This window comes from Aspergillus pseudodeflectus, assembly GCF_044049435.1.
Source record: "Aspergillus pseudodeflectus strain CBS 756.74 chromosome Unknown BJX68scaffold_75, whole genome shotgun sequence".
Lineage (NCBI taxonomy): Eukaryota > Fungi > Ascomycota > Eurotiomycetes > Eurotiales > Aspergillaceae > Aspergillus > Aspergillus pseudodeflectus.
The window spans coordinates 103,161-114,721 of record NW_027263851.1 but is presented as its reverse complement, the minus strand read 5'-3'; the positions used below and the strand labels follow the sequence as shown (position 1 = coordinate 114,721).

Sequence of the window (11,561 nt, the reverse complement as noted above, 5' to 3'; positions counted from 1 at the left end):
AGCGAGTCGCGATTAAGCGAGAACCGCGCTATTACGAGCCGGTCGCACGGTCTAAAATCAATTCCCCATACAAATCTTGTATAAATTTGATACACCGAAGTTCGTTAGCTCTCTACAAGTGCCTCATATAAAATTCGTTATATTAAAGCTACTAGGATCAAAATTAAAGCTAACTATTTAGAACTTATTCTTACTAATTAATTAGGCAGCCAAACCGCCACGAGGCGGTTTTTGATACTTAAGGATTAGATTGCAGGTCTAGCAGGATATTAGGTAGTTTTTTAGGTTATAGGCGCTTCTATATAGCTTTAATATTGCTTATATAGTCAATTTCATGTAGTTGAGCAGGTTTTGTGGCAGAAATATATATATTTCGACTTAACGAGAACCGCGATACGTATAGCGAGATATCGAGGCGGTCAGATTTAGTTCGCTATATCGAGTTTTTACTGTATCAACTGCCTCCAGCCCCATCTTCCTCCGCCAACTTCCATTCTCTCTCAATAACATGACGATGGTCCGCACCCTAAACACTAAAATTGGCAGGACAAGGAAGAGGCGGGGCTTGAAAGCCCGGGGATCTGGACATGTCTTTAATGGCTCAACCCGTAAACAAGCCTTCAGACTACTGGCGTGATTATTGTGACTAGGCCCAATCTGCACCGAAATCGAGTTGGTCAATCTTTAGCAGAGCGTCAAAAACACGGATCTCGCCGGAGATGATGCGGTACTGGAGCCAGCTGATCCCGTACTGCGCCAATGGCAGCTCCTCGAACCTATCGACCACCCTCTTGGCCAGGTCCCGGAAATACTCCGAGGCAGCAAGGTCCTCGGTGGCGGAGCGGGAGCCCATTGCATTCCGGCTTCAAGGGTAATCTCCTTCAGGGACTTCTCACAGACTGAACAAGGACCGCAAGGCGCGCCCTTGCCCTTGGGCCGGTACGAGCCGTAGCGAACAGAGGTATAATGCAGGAAGACGATTGCTGCCGCCGCATATGCTCCTGACACAGGGTGGGCTTTGGCGTTGCGCAGCATCCCCTCCAGGTACACGTGGTGCGGGTCGTTGACCTCACCCAGCCCATACAGGGCAGAAACCCCGTTCTCATGGTTGCCCGCAGCGGTGTCGCTCCTCCAGTCCAAGAGGTCGTGCATTGCCATGATGATGATGGGTATCACGGTGCCGTTCTCCAAGCTTCGTGGCACCTCCGGGTTCCAATGGTAGCAGCTGTACGGGCTCGTACACCCACCAACTGCACGCCATTGCAGCACCGCTTCTACCGTCATCTGGTTGCCCGTGCCAGACTCTTGGAGCGCAGACCCGTCGGTTAGAAGGCAGGCGGCCTCATCGCCAAGCTCGGCAACTACACCTACCGCAAGAGCAACGAGGCATGCTCGCGCCTTTGTTTCCTCCTTTGTAAATGCGTGGTAATCGTCGGCAACAGCGAGATGTGCAATCGAAGCCTTTGTCACGGCCTCCTTGGGTGGTAGCCACGCGGATACGGCCACGGCACAGCACAGAGCGACCAGCTCATACGAAAGTAGATTAAGCAGGCTTGTGCTCGGGAGACAGGGAAGCCCAACTTTCTGCTCCGAGCGATGTTTGGCCGTGTTTACTTTTTTGTCGACGTGGGCAATGCTCAAAGGGTCGCCGCCGTAGTGATCGTCAATAATAGATGCGCACCCCCGACGTGCAGCCTCGATGATGCCCGGACTAAATCTTGCCTTCATGTAGTTGACAAGTTGAGAGCATGATCTGCTCCAGACACCGGTTGCTCGGTCCGTTGAGTCCTGTGGCTGCTCAATGACCGCTCGGCAGTAGTCCAGCGCGTCTTGCCAGCGCTGGCTGTTATGGATTGAAGAATACTTGCCCATCAAAAGGAGTAATCCCCTTTCCGTGGTCTCTCTATACACGGACAATGCCTGTATCGTCGCTCGATCGGTTGCATATTCGGATAGAGAGTGGTCTCCTGTTCTCAAGTCGTTTAGAGCAATACTCAGTATAGAGTCTAGGTTCGAGATCGAGATCGAGATTCGACCATCCTGCAAGCCCTTCTCGGCCGCTGTCTGATTGTAGTCGTGCTTTTCATTTGGCTCATAATCGTGCAATGGATGCTGGGTACTGGGAGCCAGCTGGTCATTGCCTTGTTCGAGCAGCATTGTCATCAAAGTCGTCTTTGTGAATTGTCCCGTGGGAAGTCAGTTTGAGGCACGAAAAGGTTTCTTAACGAAAAGATTGTATACTATACTAGAGTAGTATCGAGCATGGGAAGGCCAAACAATCTGAACTGGACTATCAAGAACATTTATATGGGTTCTTGGGTCGCGGTTTGCTCCTAGCATTTAGCACCTTGCAGAGGTCTCTGCCTGACCTGATAGTTGGGATTTGGTGTAACCCAAAACAAGGGATTTTCCCTGATGAAATGCCCATTTGTCGGATTGCTCGCAGATCAGACGAGCCTTCTTCGTCAAGAGGCATGTTCTATCTGCAGAGAACTCGCCTGGTGCCGTCCCTGGCTGGCCGCTGTCCTGTAAACCATCTGCAAAATACGTCACACGAGTAGCTTTCAGCTTCCAATGGATCTGCTGAGGAGGCCCTGAATCAATACCCGCATATATACATACTGGATCCTACATTCTGTGGCGAGTTAGCGAAACCCAGTAGATTCCAAAACCACATTGGTTGATTGACATATGTATTTGCTATAATAACTCCCCCCCCCAAACAGTAAAACGAGAAAACAGGAAAACAGGTCACTTGCTGACGTGTCCTCTCGTTGACTGCGAGTCTGCGGCTGCAACTGCATTGTGCACGGGTCACTTAAGATGAGTATCAGTGGTCTTGTACTTTCAAGGACTTCTATGTGGCGCTTATTCAACACACTCGTGGACCCCGATCCTAAATCCCGAGAGAGTATTACAGAACAGCGTTCTGGTCCAAACAGCAGTCGATACTCCCGCCCTCTACATCCCTCAGGCCGGTGGTTAATTCAAATCAGCAGCGTGTCAGAACTGATGAATGAAACATAGACATTCGAGATAGTAGCCCTTCTCCACCTGTTTTTCAAATTCCTAGGTCTTATCTGAGTTTGTAGATACCTGGAGCCCCTGTGATGCAACCTGCCGTGGAGGCCTCCCCTGCATAAATTGGGGGAGGGAGGGCACGACGCGTGAACCGTCAGTCATTACCTTCCACGGAAGCGGGGGACACTACCCGCGTAACCAATAAGCGCCGCTACGTAGCAAAGATGACATCGGTGATGCTGCAGTGTGGTATGCTGTATGCAGGGTGTAAGGGTGTAGTGGGGATGATACGTGCCAACAGAGGCGCCGTGCAGGTCACGATGTCTTGGCGATATGAGAAAAGTCCGTTCTGTGTTTCGTCACCCGCCTGGTTGAGTGTCTTCTGTGGTATACTGGTGGACTGTTGGCCCTTATTGGAAGGGAGTCGCCGGACTGTACCTGGTGTATCACACTTTGATACGGGTATGACTCTGACAGTGGGAAGTCTAGCTTTCTCTCCCTCTGTAATCGTGCTAATAGCTCCTATACAGCTCTGTGCGCTAGGGCAACTAGAGGAAATGGATGTGCCAGAAGCTGGATGACGGGGAGGAAACGATAGTTAGATGCCTTGTTATCTGCGGTCGGACTGTGGCTAGATTGGTAGATAGGTCGATAGATGGATGGTGATATCTGTGACGAATCGCGAGTTGCGTGCGTGTTCGCATAACCAGAAGGTTATATTTGTGAATTAATGTTGTCTACATAAGAGTATACATATACCGCTTATCTCCTGCTTTAAGGAGACAGGAAACTCTCCGGGTCACTTGGATATGCTCAGAGCGGCGAGCACCTATCTCCACTAACATGTCGATAAGAGGCTGATGCTGTACCTCCGCCGTCGCAGCCCGACGATACAGAGAAACAAGAAGACGAGGGTCGCCGCGAACATCCATGCCCGCGTCGACAAGCAGGCAGAATTCAGCAAACTTCCTTGGCCGCAGCAGCCTGCGCAATATGAGATAATCTATATCTAATCTCATGCCATGCTGGACCAGCATCTTGATGATCTCGTAGCTGTCCTCGCGTTCTATAGCCTTCTGCAAGGGCGCATGATCAGTTAATTGTGGCAGCCAGTCAATCGCCCGGTCTCTTTTGCGGGAAAAGGACGAGCTCGGGTCCGCGCCGCTGTCAAGGAGGAGTCTAATCGTGCTTAACGGGGCGCCGCGCCAGATCGCTGCACAGAGGGGGGTGTGGCTGTGAACCGGTAGCTGGGAATCGACCTCGACGCCACGCTGAAGGAGCACTTTAATACGGTCTTCATCCCCTTTTTCAGCGGCATAAAGCATCATAAAATGCATCTCCGCCTTCATGGTGTGTTTGAGAGGCGGCCGGTTGGCGCCTAGAAGCGCCAGAAGGTGATCCTCGATTTCGTGATGGCCCTCCGAGGCAGCATTGGCGATAACACGGTGCCCGTCCATGTCAATAGACAGTAGATTCGCCCCGTGTCCGACAAGAGCTCGGACTGTGTCCATATGAACCCCGCGCGCGGCTAAAGAGAGCGGGCTTCGGCCATCGATGTGCTTGAAATCAACATCGGCTCCGTGTTCAAGGAGCTTCAAAACGACCCCCGTATGCCCGTTTGCAGCGGCGGCAGATATCGGATGAGGCTGAAAGGTAGATTCAGATCCGTCCTACACCATCCGGTGGTGCTTCGCATACCGCCAGGGACATGTGCAGGACCAGTACTGGGATTTCCAGCGCACATTGACTCCACGCTCCAGAAGTCTGTGGACGACTGCTTCAGAGCCATCGCTTGCTGCCGCGTGCAGGACCGAATTGTCATTGCCATGCAGGTTCTGATATGTGGAGAGGAGATGGTCGGAGAGTGTGCAGTGAAATCGAGGATGACTTCGTACGAGGGAATCCACGTCTCTGGGATCTAGCTCGGTGGCGATAAGGAATATGATCTCATTTGGTAAGGATAGGAGGGACATGTCGCCCGAGACAGCCGAGTGGTATTATGACGGTCGTCTTTACCCCGCTGATCCGTAGCTCTCGTACGCCACTGAGAAGAAGATGAGAGCGTAATCATGTGATGACACGTCCAAATGAGATCGAGGCAGCTTCATTTATGTCTCCCGTCGTTTATGGCTGCCTGAATTGATCGAATCAACTCCCGAGATGAGGATGACGCATCATGATTAGCCTGCTAATGCTCTAAGTACAAAAATATAATCGTATAATATGCAATTGCCTATGCAATGATATACCATACCCCCAAACGCCAGAACCGCTATCCCCAACCATACCAAACCCAAACTCAAAAACGAATTCAGAATCAAACCCACCTCACTCACTTCGTCAACTCATCAATCTGCCGAATCAGCTCCTGGAACCGCACGGGCTTCGACAGGAACAGATCAACTCCAGAGTTAAACGCCTCTTGCCGCACAGGCGCGCTCCCCAACCCGGAGAGCGCGATGATCGTCGCCGGCTTGAGGGGGTCTTTCCGTTGGAGTTGGAGCTTTTCGAAGAGTCGGATTTCGCGTGTGGATTCGAGGCCGTCCATTACTGGCATTGAGATGTCTGGTTTTTGATGTTAGTTTGGGGGTGCTTTGGAGGACAGGGAGGGGGAAAGGAGGGGAGGAGAGGCCTACCCATGAGAATGACATGAATCTCCCTCGAGTGCGCCTTATATACCTCTAGAGCCTCGAGACCGTTGCACGCTGTGAAGTGTGGGAACTTTGCCTTCTTCATGACAGCGACGAGTAGCTGGAGGTTGACCGTGTTATCGTCGACCAGCAACACAGAGGGAACAATTGGCACGGGTTCAAGGGTGGCCGAGATCTCCGTGATAGCACCATTATCGAGCGTCGACGTGGTAATCGAAGCAGCGGCCTTGATGGGTGAGACACAGATGTCGGCGTGAGCGCCCGTCCCGCCGGTGCGGAGCGGTTTGGCGGGTAAAGAAAGAGGGAGGATATTCTTCGATGGCTTCGGTTCATGAACGCCGTTTGTTTTTGCTGGTGGGTGGTTCGCCTGCTCCTTTTGTCTGTTGATGCATGCGCGCAGTGTATTCGCCATTTTGCTCGGACCACAGGGCTGGCTGATGAATTCGTGGACTGAGCGAGAGGCCCGCGGGCTCGCGCTCGTCGAAAGCTTCTGGGCGACCTGTGGTGTCGAGCAGATGACTATTACTGGAGGTGAGATTGGACTCTTTCCTGCTGCCGCCGCTGTTGCTGTGACCCTCCGGCAGATCTCGTCTGCTTCGTCCATGTATGTCTGTCGGGCGACGTACATGTCGCAGGGCTCGCCGATTGCCTCGGGGTAGACGAAGCGGACTTTCATACCGAAGTGGCCTTGGTATGTGCGTGTGAGCGATGACCGTAGAAGCTCCAAAGCTTGATCGATCTGCTCGGACGGCGCCCCGAATCCAACGAGTCCGATCGACTTGCCCCGGACAAGTTCCTTTGCTTCTTGGACGATCCCACGTCCCTGATCATCACTTGCAACTTCGGCGTTTGGCGTGCGCGATAGATCGCAGTGCACCGTGACCTCCGTCCCGACCCCTTTTGTCGAACTGATATCGATTTTCCCGCCAAGTGATACAACCGTCTGGTGCACGATGCTGAGTCCCAAACCACTTCCGGGAGACAGGGGATCCTCTTGTGAAAACGGCTTGAAGACGTTGCTTTGCAGGTATTCCTTGTCGATGCCCTGGCCGGTATCCTTGACGGTGAGCGTGACAGTTGCGGGTTCTTCGCGATCGCTTTCACAACGCGAGAGCCTTCTGTTTCCGGGGGCTGTCGATGGTGTAGATGATTTTAGCGAAACGTGAATGTAGCCCGATTGCGTGTACTTGAGTGCGTTTCCGAAGAGATTCATGAGGACGCGCCGCCATGCCCCGGCCTGCGTCTCAAATAACCACTGTACATCCGGTGCAACGTCGTAGACGACCGTGAGCGACTCGTTGAACGCAGAGAGCGGCCGCTCGGTCGGACTCGCCATCACCAACTCCCCGTCTTGATTCAATGTCGGAACGGACGTGGCCCCCTGTGCCAGACTACTCCCCTTGGAACTGAAGCAGTGCCCCGCAAAGACACTGTCGGCGACTTCCTCCAGCACAGCATCAAGCTGCACATCACCAATCAGATTCACAATCCCATCATTCGGCTGCCCCTTGGGCCCACTACTCAGTCCATTGGCCGTCATCCGCCTCGCCGGCCGCGAGAACTTCAACCTTGACGACCTTGATTTCCGCGTAAACTGGTTGATCTTTGCGAAATCGAGCATGTTGTTGATGATATCCAGCAGCGACCGCCCGCAGTGCTCGACCGTATTCACCAGCGCCGTCTGAGCGGGCGTCAGCGCCGAGTCGCTGAGTAACTCTGTGCTCCCGAGAATCCCGTGTAGTGGACTGCGCAGCTCGTGCGAGATGCTGCCGACGAGTGTCGCGTGCGCGCGATTCGCGAGCTCCATATCCAATCGGTGGATCTCGGCCATGATGTTGTTGGAGAAGGCGTACAGGTACGCGAGCTCGCCTCCCAGACTGAAGACGCGGGGGGATTTTGTCCAGACGAACAATCCAGAAAACCAGCGGTTGCGCCGCGAGTCCCAGAGCGGGAAGAGGGTTACGCAGCGTGCTGAGGGGAAGACCTTCATGAGGGCCTTGTTTTCTTCCTTGAGTGAGACCCGGTGCCGCTTGCGCTGCTTCCATTTCCGCTGTGTCTTTGGCCCCTCGTGGCGGCGGTAGAAGATCTCCCTCGACACGTTCGTTGACGATGCGCTGTCGCTCCCTTCGCTAGATGACACGCCGCCGTTCTCGTCGATGTTGAAGATCGCACCCTGCGGATAATTCCGGAGCAAAGAGCGCAGGAACGTCTCGCGGATGGCGCCCATGGGCTGCTCGGGGTCCTGCAGCGAGAATCCCAGGACATCCGACATGTTAAAGTCATCCGTTTCCGTGGACGAATGCCCGTTGGCCGGATTCTCGCTATCGCTGCTGGACTGCGCCTCGCTAGACCCGCTACTGCTCTCGCCATCAGAGGGACGGTCATCCGAGTTGCGGACGAGTCCCGCGTAGGATTTGACGCTAGCATCGTAGAAGACGACGCCTTCGACGTCAAGAGACTCGCGGAGGACGCGGGCGGCGCGGCCGAAGATTTCGCGCGTACCGGATGTCAATGTGACTTCGTTTTGGCGGTTTCGTTTCGGCGTGGACGGGGTTGATGTCGACTCGAACTCGGGACCCTCGTTTGATTCTGCTGTCTCTGCATTAATGGTTAGTCGATGACACCAGTGCTACACGTATACCTCAATCTCAATCCTACCTGGCCGCGCGGGCGACTTATCCCTCGACAGTCGATCCTTGAATGAAAGGCGGTGGTCCTTGAGAAACCGCCGTGGACGCGATGGTGTACTCGAAGGCTTCTCCTCTGTGACCCCATTCAACATCTCCTTCTCCTCCACCCGATCAACACTCGGATCCAAAAGACTCTGCGTACGACGGAGACTACTCGACGGGAAAATCCCCCCATCGACAAAATTCCCCAATCCCGCAATCATATTCGCGCTGCGCCGATTCTGTTCATGCGAGCGCACCATCTCCAGATGATTCATAATCGCCATCGCGGTATCGGTCATGAACCGGATCTCGAGCGGGGATAGGCCTTCTGGTCGAGTGAGTCCATCGCTGACGCTGAACGCCCCGATGGCGATACCCCGTCGACTCCGGATGGGCACGCCGGCGTAGAAGCGTAGATGTGGTGCGTTGACGACATATTGCCGTTGGTTGAAGCGGTCGTCCTTTGTGAGATCCGGAATGACGAAAGCACAGTGCCGGTCTGTACAGATCCTATCATTATCGCTCTCCTTGCCCGCGTTCAGCTTCGTGTCGTCGCAGACGAAGTGGCAGATGCCCTCGACCTTTGGAATAACACTACTCCCCAGCCAAAGGGCGTCGCCGTCGAGGTGGACGCGGTCGTCTTGCAGGCTGAGGGTGCGGGTTGCCTCGGCGAGGATATACTGCGTGCGCCGGTCGAAGAGGGAGATCATGCAGCGCTGGACGTTGAGTCGCAGGGCGCCCAGCTGCGCCAGCGCAGTGAGGGTTGTGTCGTTGGACGACTGCGGGAGGAGTTCATGGTTTGCCTCGGATTTGGGGGAGATGGGGGGGCGTTCGAGGAGGCCGGGCCGTTGCGGGAGTTGGCAGTACCTGGAGAGAACAGGTTAGACGATTATTATTGAGAGGGAGTGAGGGGAGGAGAGTGAAAGGGAAGACGGACTTGTAGAACTCGCGTTCCTGGGCCATGGCGATCTCTTTGACGGACAGTGGCGGACGTTCGGGGGACTGCATCTGCATCTGCATCTGATCGTCACCTCATCGCGGGATCAGCCTGCTAGCAGAGATGGCGGAAATGAGGCTTAAACCGATCAAGCGAGAGTCGCCACAGCACACAAGGTTTCGAGGGGAGAAGAGAAGCTGAGTGTGAGAGCCTCGGGAGAAGACGACGAGAAAGGACCAGGACATTCGCATCCAGTTCCACAGATGGTCGACATTCAAATCCATTCGACGCCTCCCCACCTCGACCGCCGCGAATCTGCAGCCACTGCGTCATCGCCTGGCTGTGATTGGCGGAACCGGCGTCCATTGCCCCCATTCCCTGATCCGCTGCCCTGATTCGCAAGGCCTGGACTGCACTTGGCCTGTCTGGCCCAATCCAATCGCTTTTCTCGTCTTTGGTGTTCTCGCACGATGCTGCATGGTGACTCTGTGACTGGCAGTGAGATTGTGACTGAATATTCAGTCCTTGTCGCTTGGTACAACGTACAATCTCGGACGAGGCCAAGGAGAGTCAGAATGTATCAGGTCCCAATCTTGAAGTTGGAAGTGTCAGAGATTTCTCGCCACTCGCAGTCTCTAATTTTAATTAATTTAAATCCCGTTTAACTCTACCGTGTCTCCGCCCTACACGTGGATATCCCGACAACGGGCTGCTCCGACCGCCAACATCTCATCCCTTCCATTCCATCAGTCGACCCAGAGCACAACATATCTATCTGTGCAACACCATCAGCTTCTCAGCCTAAAACATCTATATAACGCTGACAGAAATGATTTGACGTCAGAACTTCTCACACACAGCCCTGCAACCTCGAAGCCAGATACTCTGCCCCTACCAATCCCACATCATCGACTCTCTTGATGTAAGCGAACTGCATTCCTTTCTCGGATAACTTCTCGAGGAGCAGACGGTGGTATATCCCTTGCGTCAGGACTCCTCCAGACAGGACGAGGCCAGTCTCTTCGTGAGGTACGGCATTCGCACACCTTGCGTGGACGAGCGGGTCCAGGATCGTATTCACGAGGTTCGAGATTTGGTCCGACACAATCCGAGCAGGACTGCGTTTAGCAGATCGGGGTCTTCTGTCGAAGACAAACCGAATTGCCCGAGGGCCGCCTGTTCAAACAGCCCGGCGATTCTGGTCGTAAACCGAGACGTTTATCCTCGACTGCTCTCAGCGCGTGCATGATCGCCTCTCTTCCAATCGCATAGCCGCCTCCCTCGTCGCCCAGGACATGTCCCCGTCCACCAGACCAGGTAACTCTTACTGGCTCGCTTGACCCAGGCTTAATGGCATACCTCATCACGACACTTCTTGTTCCTGCCATGAGGACGATGGCGGAGTAGGCCGTCGCATAGCTAGACATGGTGGCCAATAAGAGGTCAACGTCATTTTCAAGCGGATATTCGAAGCGGTGATCACTAATAAAATCCTCGCGGCGAGGTGCTCGCGAAGACCAGGCCGGTCCATCCGCGCGAGATTCAAGGTGCCTGCCATGGCTGGCGAGCGATGGGTTAATGGCCTAGATGGCACTGTTGACTACCGCACGCAATTGTCACCATCACCCCTTCCCAGCCGTCGGACCTGGCACATTAGTTACTATGGATGTCCAGAAACCCAGCGATGACAACTTACAGGTTTCAAGGGCTGCCCACTCCACGGCCGAGCACCCTACCGTTCTGATCTGGAATCACCGCAACACACTTTGCTCCGCCGCCATCGATACGTAGAACAAGCGGGACGTTCCCACGTCGAGGCTCCTCAACACGAGAGCGAGAGAGGAAAAAGCATCCGCAAACCGCTGACCGACTCCTTCCAAATCCCGCCGACACTGATCAACAGACCAGCCAGTCTTGGCGACTAGAGGAGCAAGTTTAACGCTCTGATTGCACCGGGCCAGAAGATCGTCCATCTCTGTCCTAGATATCCTCGCCGCTCGCTTGCTCAACCGTCACAGGATATTCCGTGAACGTTGCCAGGGTTTTGTATTTATGGCAACAAGATCAACCATCTTCCTTTCATGTCATTTCCTCTTTCCTGAACTGGTAACGAGGCCCAGCCCTACCATATTCCCATACATTTTCACAACGCGAATCATCGTCTCCGAGCTCAAACATATTCAGAACCAACTTTGTCGCCATCCCAGCTTTGAGTCTCGTACTCCCCGTGACGACCTCAGGCCCCGGAAGCGGTACAATCAGAAAGTCGACATGCCCCGA

At 54.0% G+C, this 11,561-nt stretch overlaps 3 protein-coding genes across 3 annotated transcripts; all 3 read right to left on the bottom strand.

Annotated features, from left to right (window-relative positions):
• Positions 1–646: 646 nt before the first annotated feature.
• Positions 647–1,728, bottom strand: BJX68DRAFT_258910 (uncharacterized protein; the record flags this gene model as incomplete). Its single annotated transcript, XM_071043614.1, has 3 exons — positions 647–829; positions 979–1,584; positions 1,615–1,728. 3 exons carry the CDS (start codon positions 1,726–1,728, stop codon positions 647–649), a joined length of 903 nt encoding a protein of 300 aa, XP_070893495.1.
• Positions 1,729–3,543: 1,815 nt separating this feature from the next.
• On the bottom strand, positions 3,544–4,994 carry BJX68DRAFT_279437 (ankyrin repeat-containing domain protein; the record flags this gene model as incomplete). The annotated part of the gene is made up of 3 exons (XM_071048737.1): positions 3,544–3,690; positions 3,891–4,667; positions 4,698–4,994. 3 exons carry the CDS (start codon positions 4,992–4,994, stop codon positions 3,544–3,546), a joined length of 1,221 nt encoding a protein of 406 aa, XP_070893494.1.
• A 359-nt stretch (positions 4,995–5,353) lies between these two features.
• BJX68DRAFT_258908 (putative sensor histidine kinase/response regulator) lies at positions 5,354–9,307 on the bottom strand (the record flags this gene model as incomplete). Its single annotated transcript, XM_071043613.1, has 4 exons — positions 5,354–5,586; positions 5,658–8,270; positions 8,331–9,211; positions 9,282–9,307. 4 exons carry the CDS (start codon positions 9,305–9,307, stop codon positions 5,354–5,356), a joined length of 3,753 nt encoding a protein of 1,250 aa, XP_070893493.1.
• Positions 9,308–11,561: the final 2,254 nt, after the last annotated feature.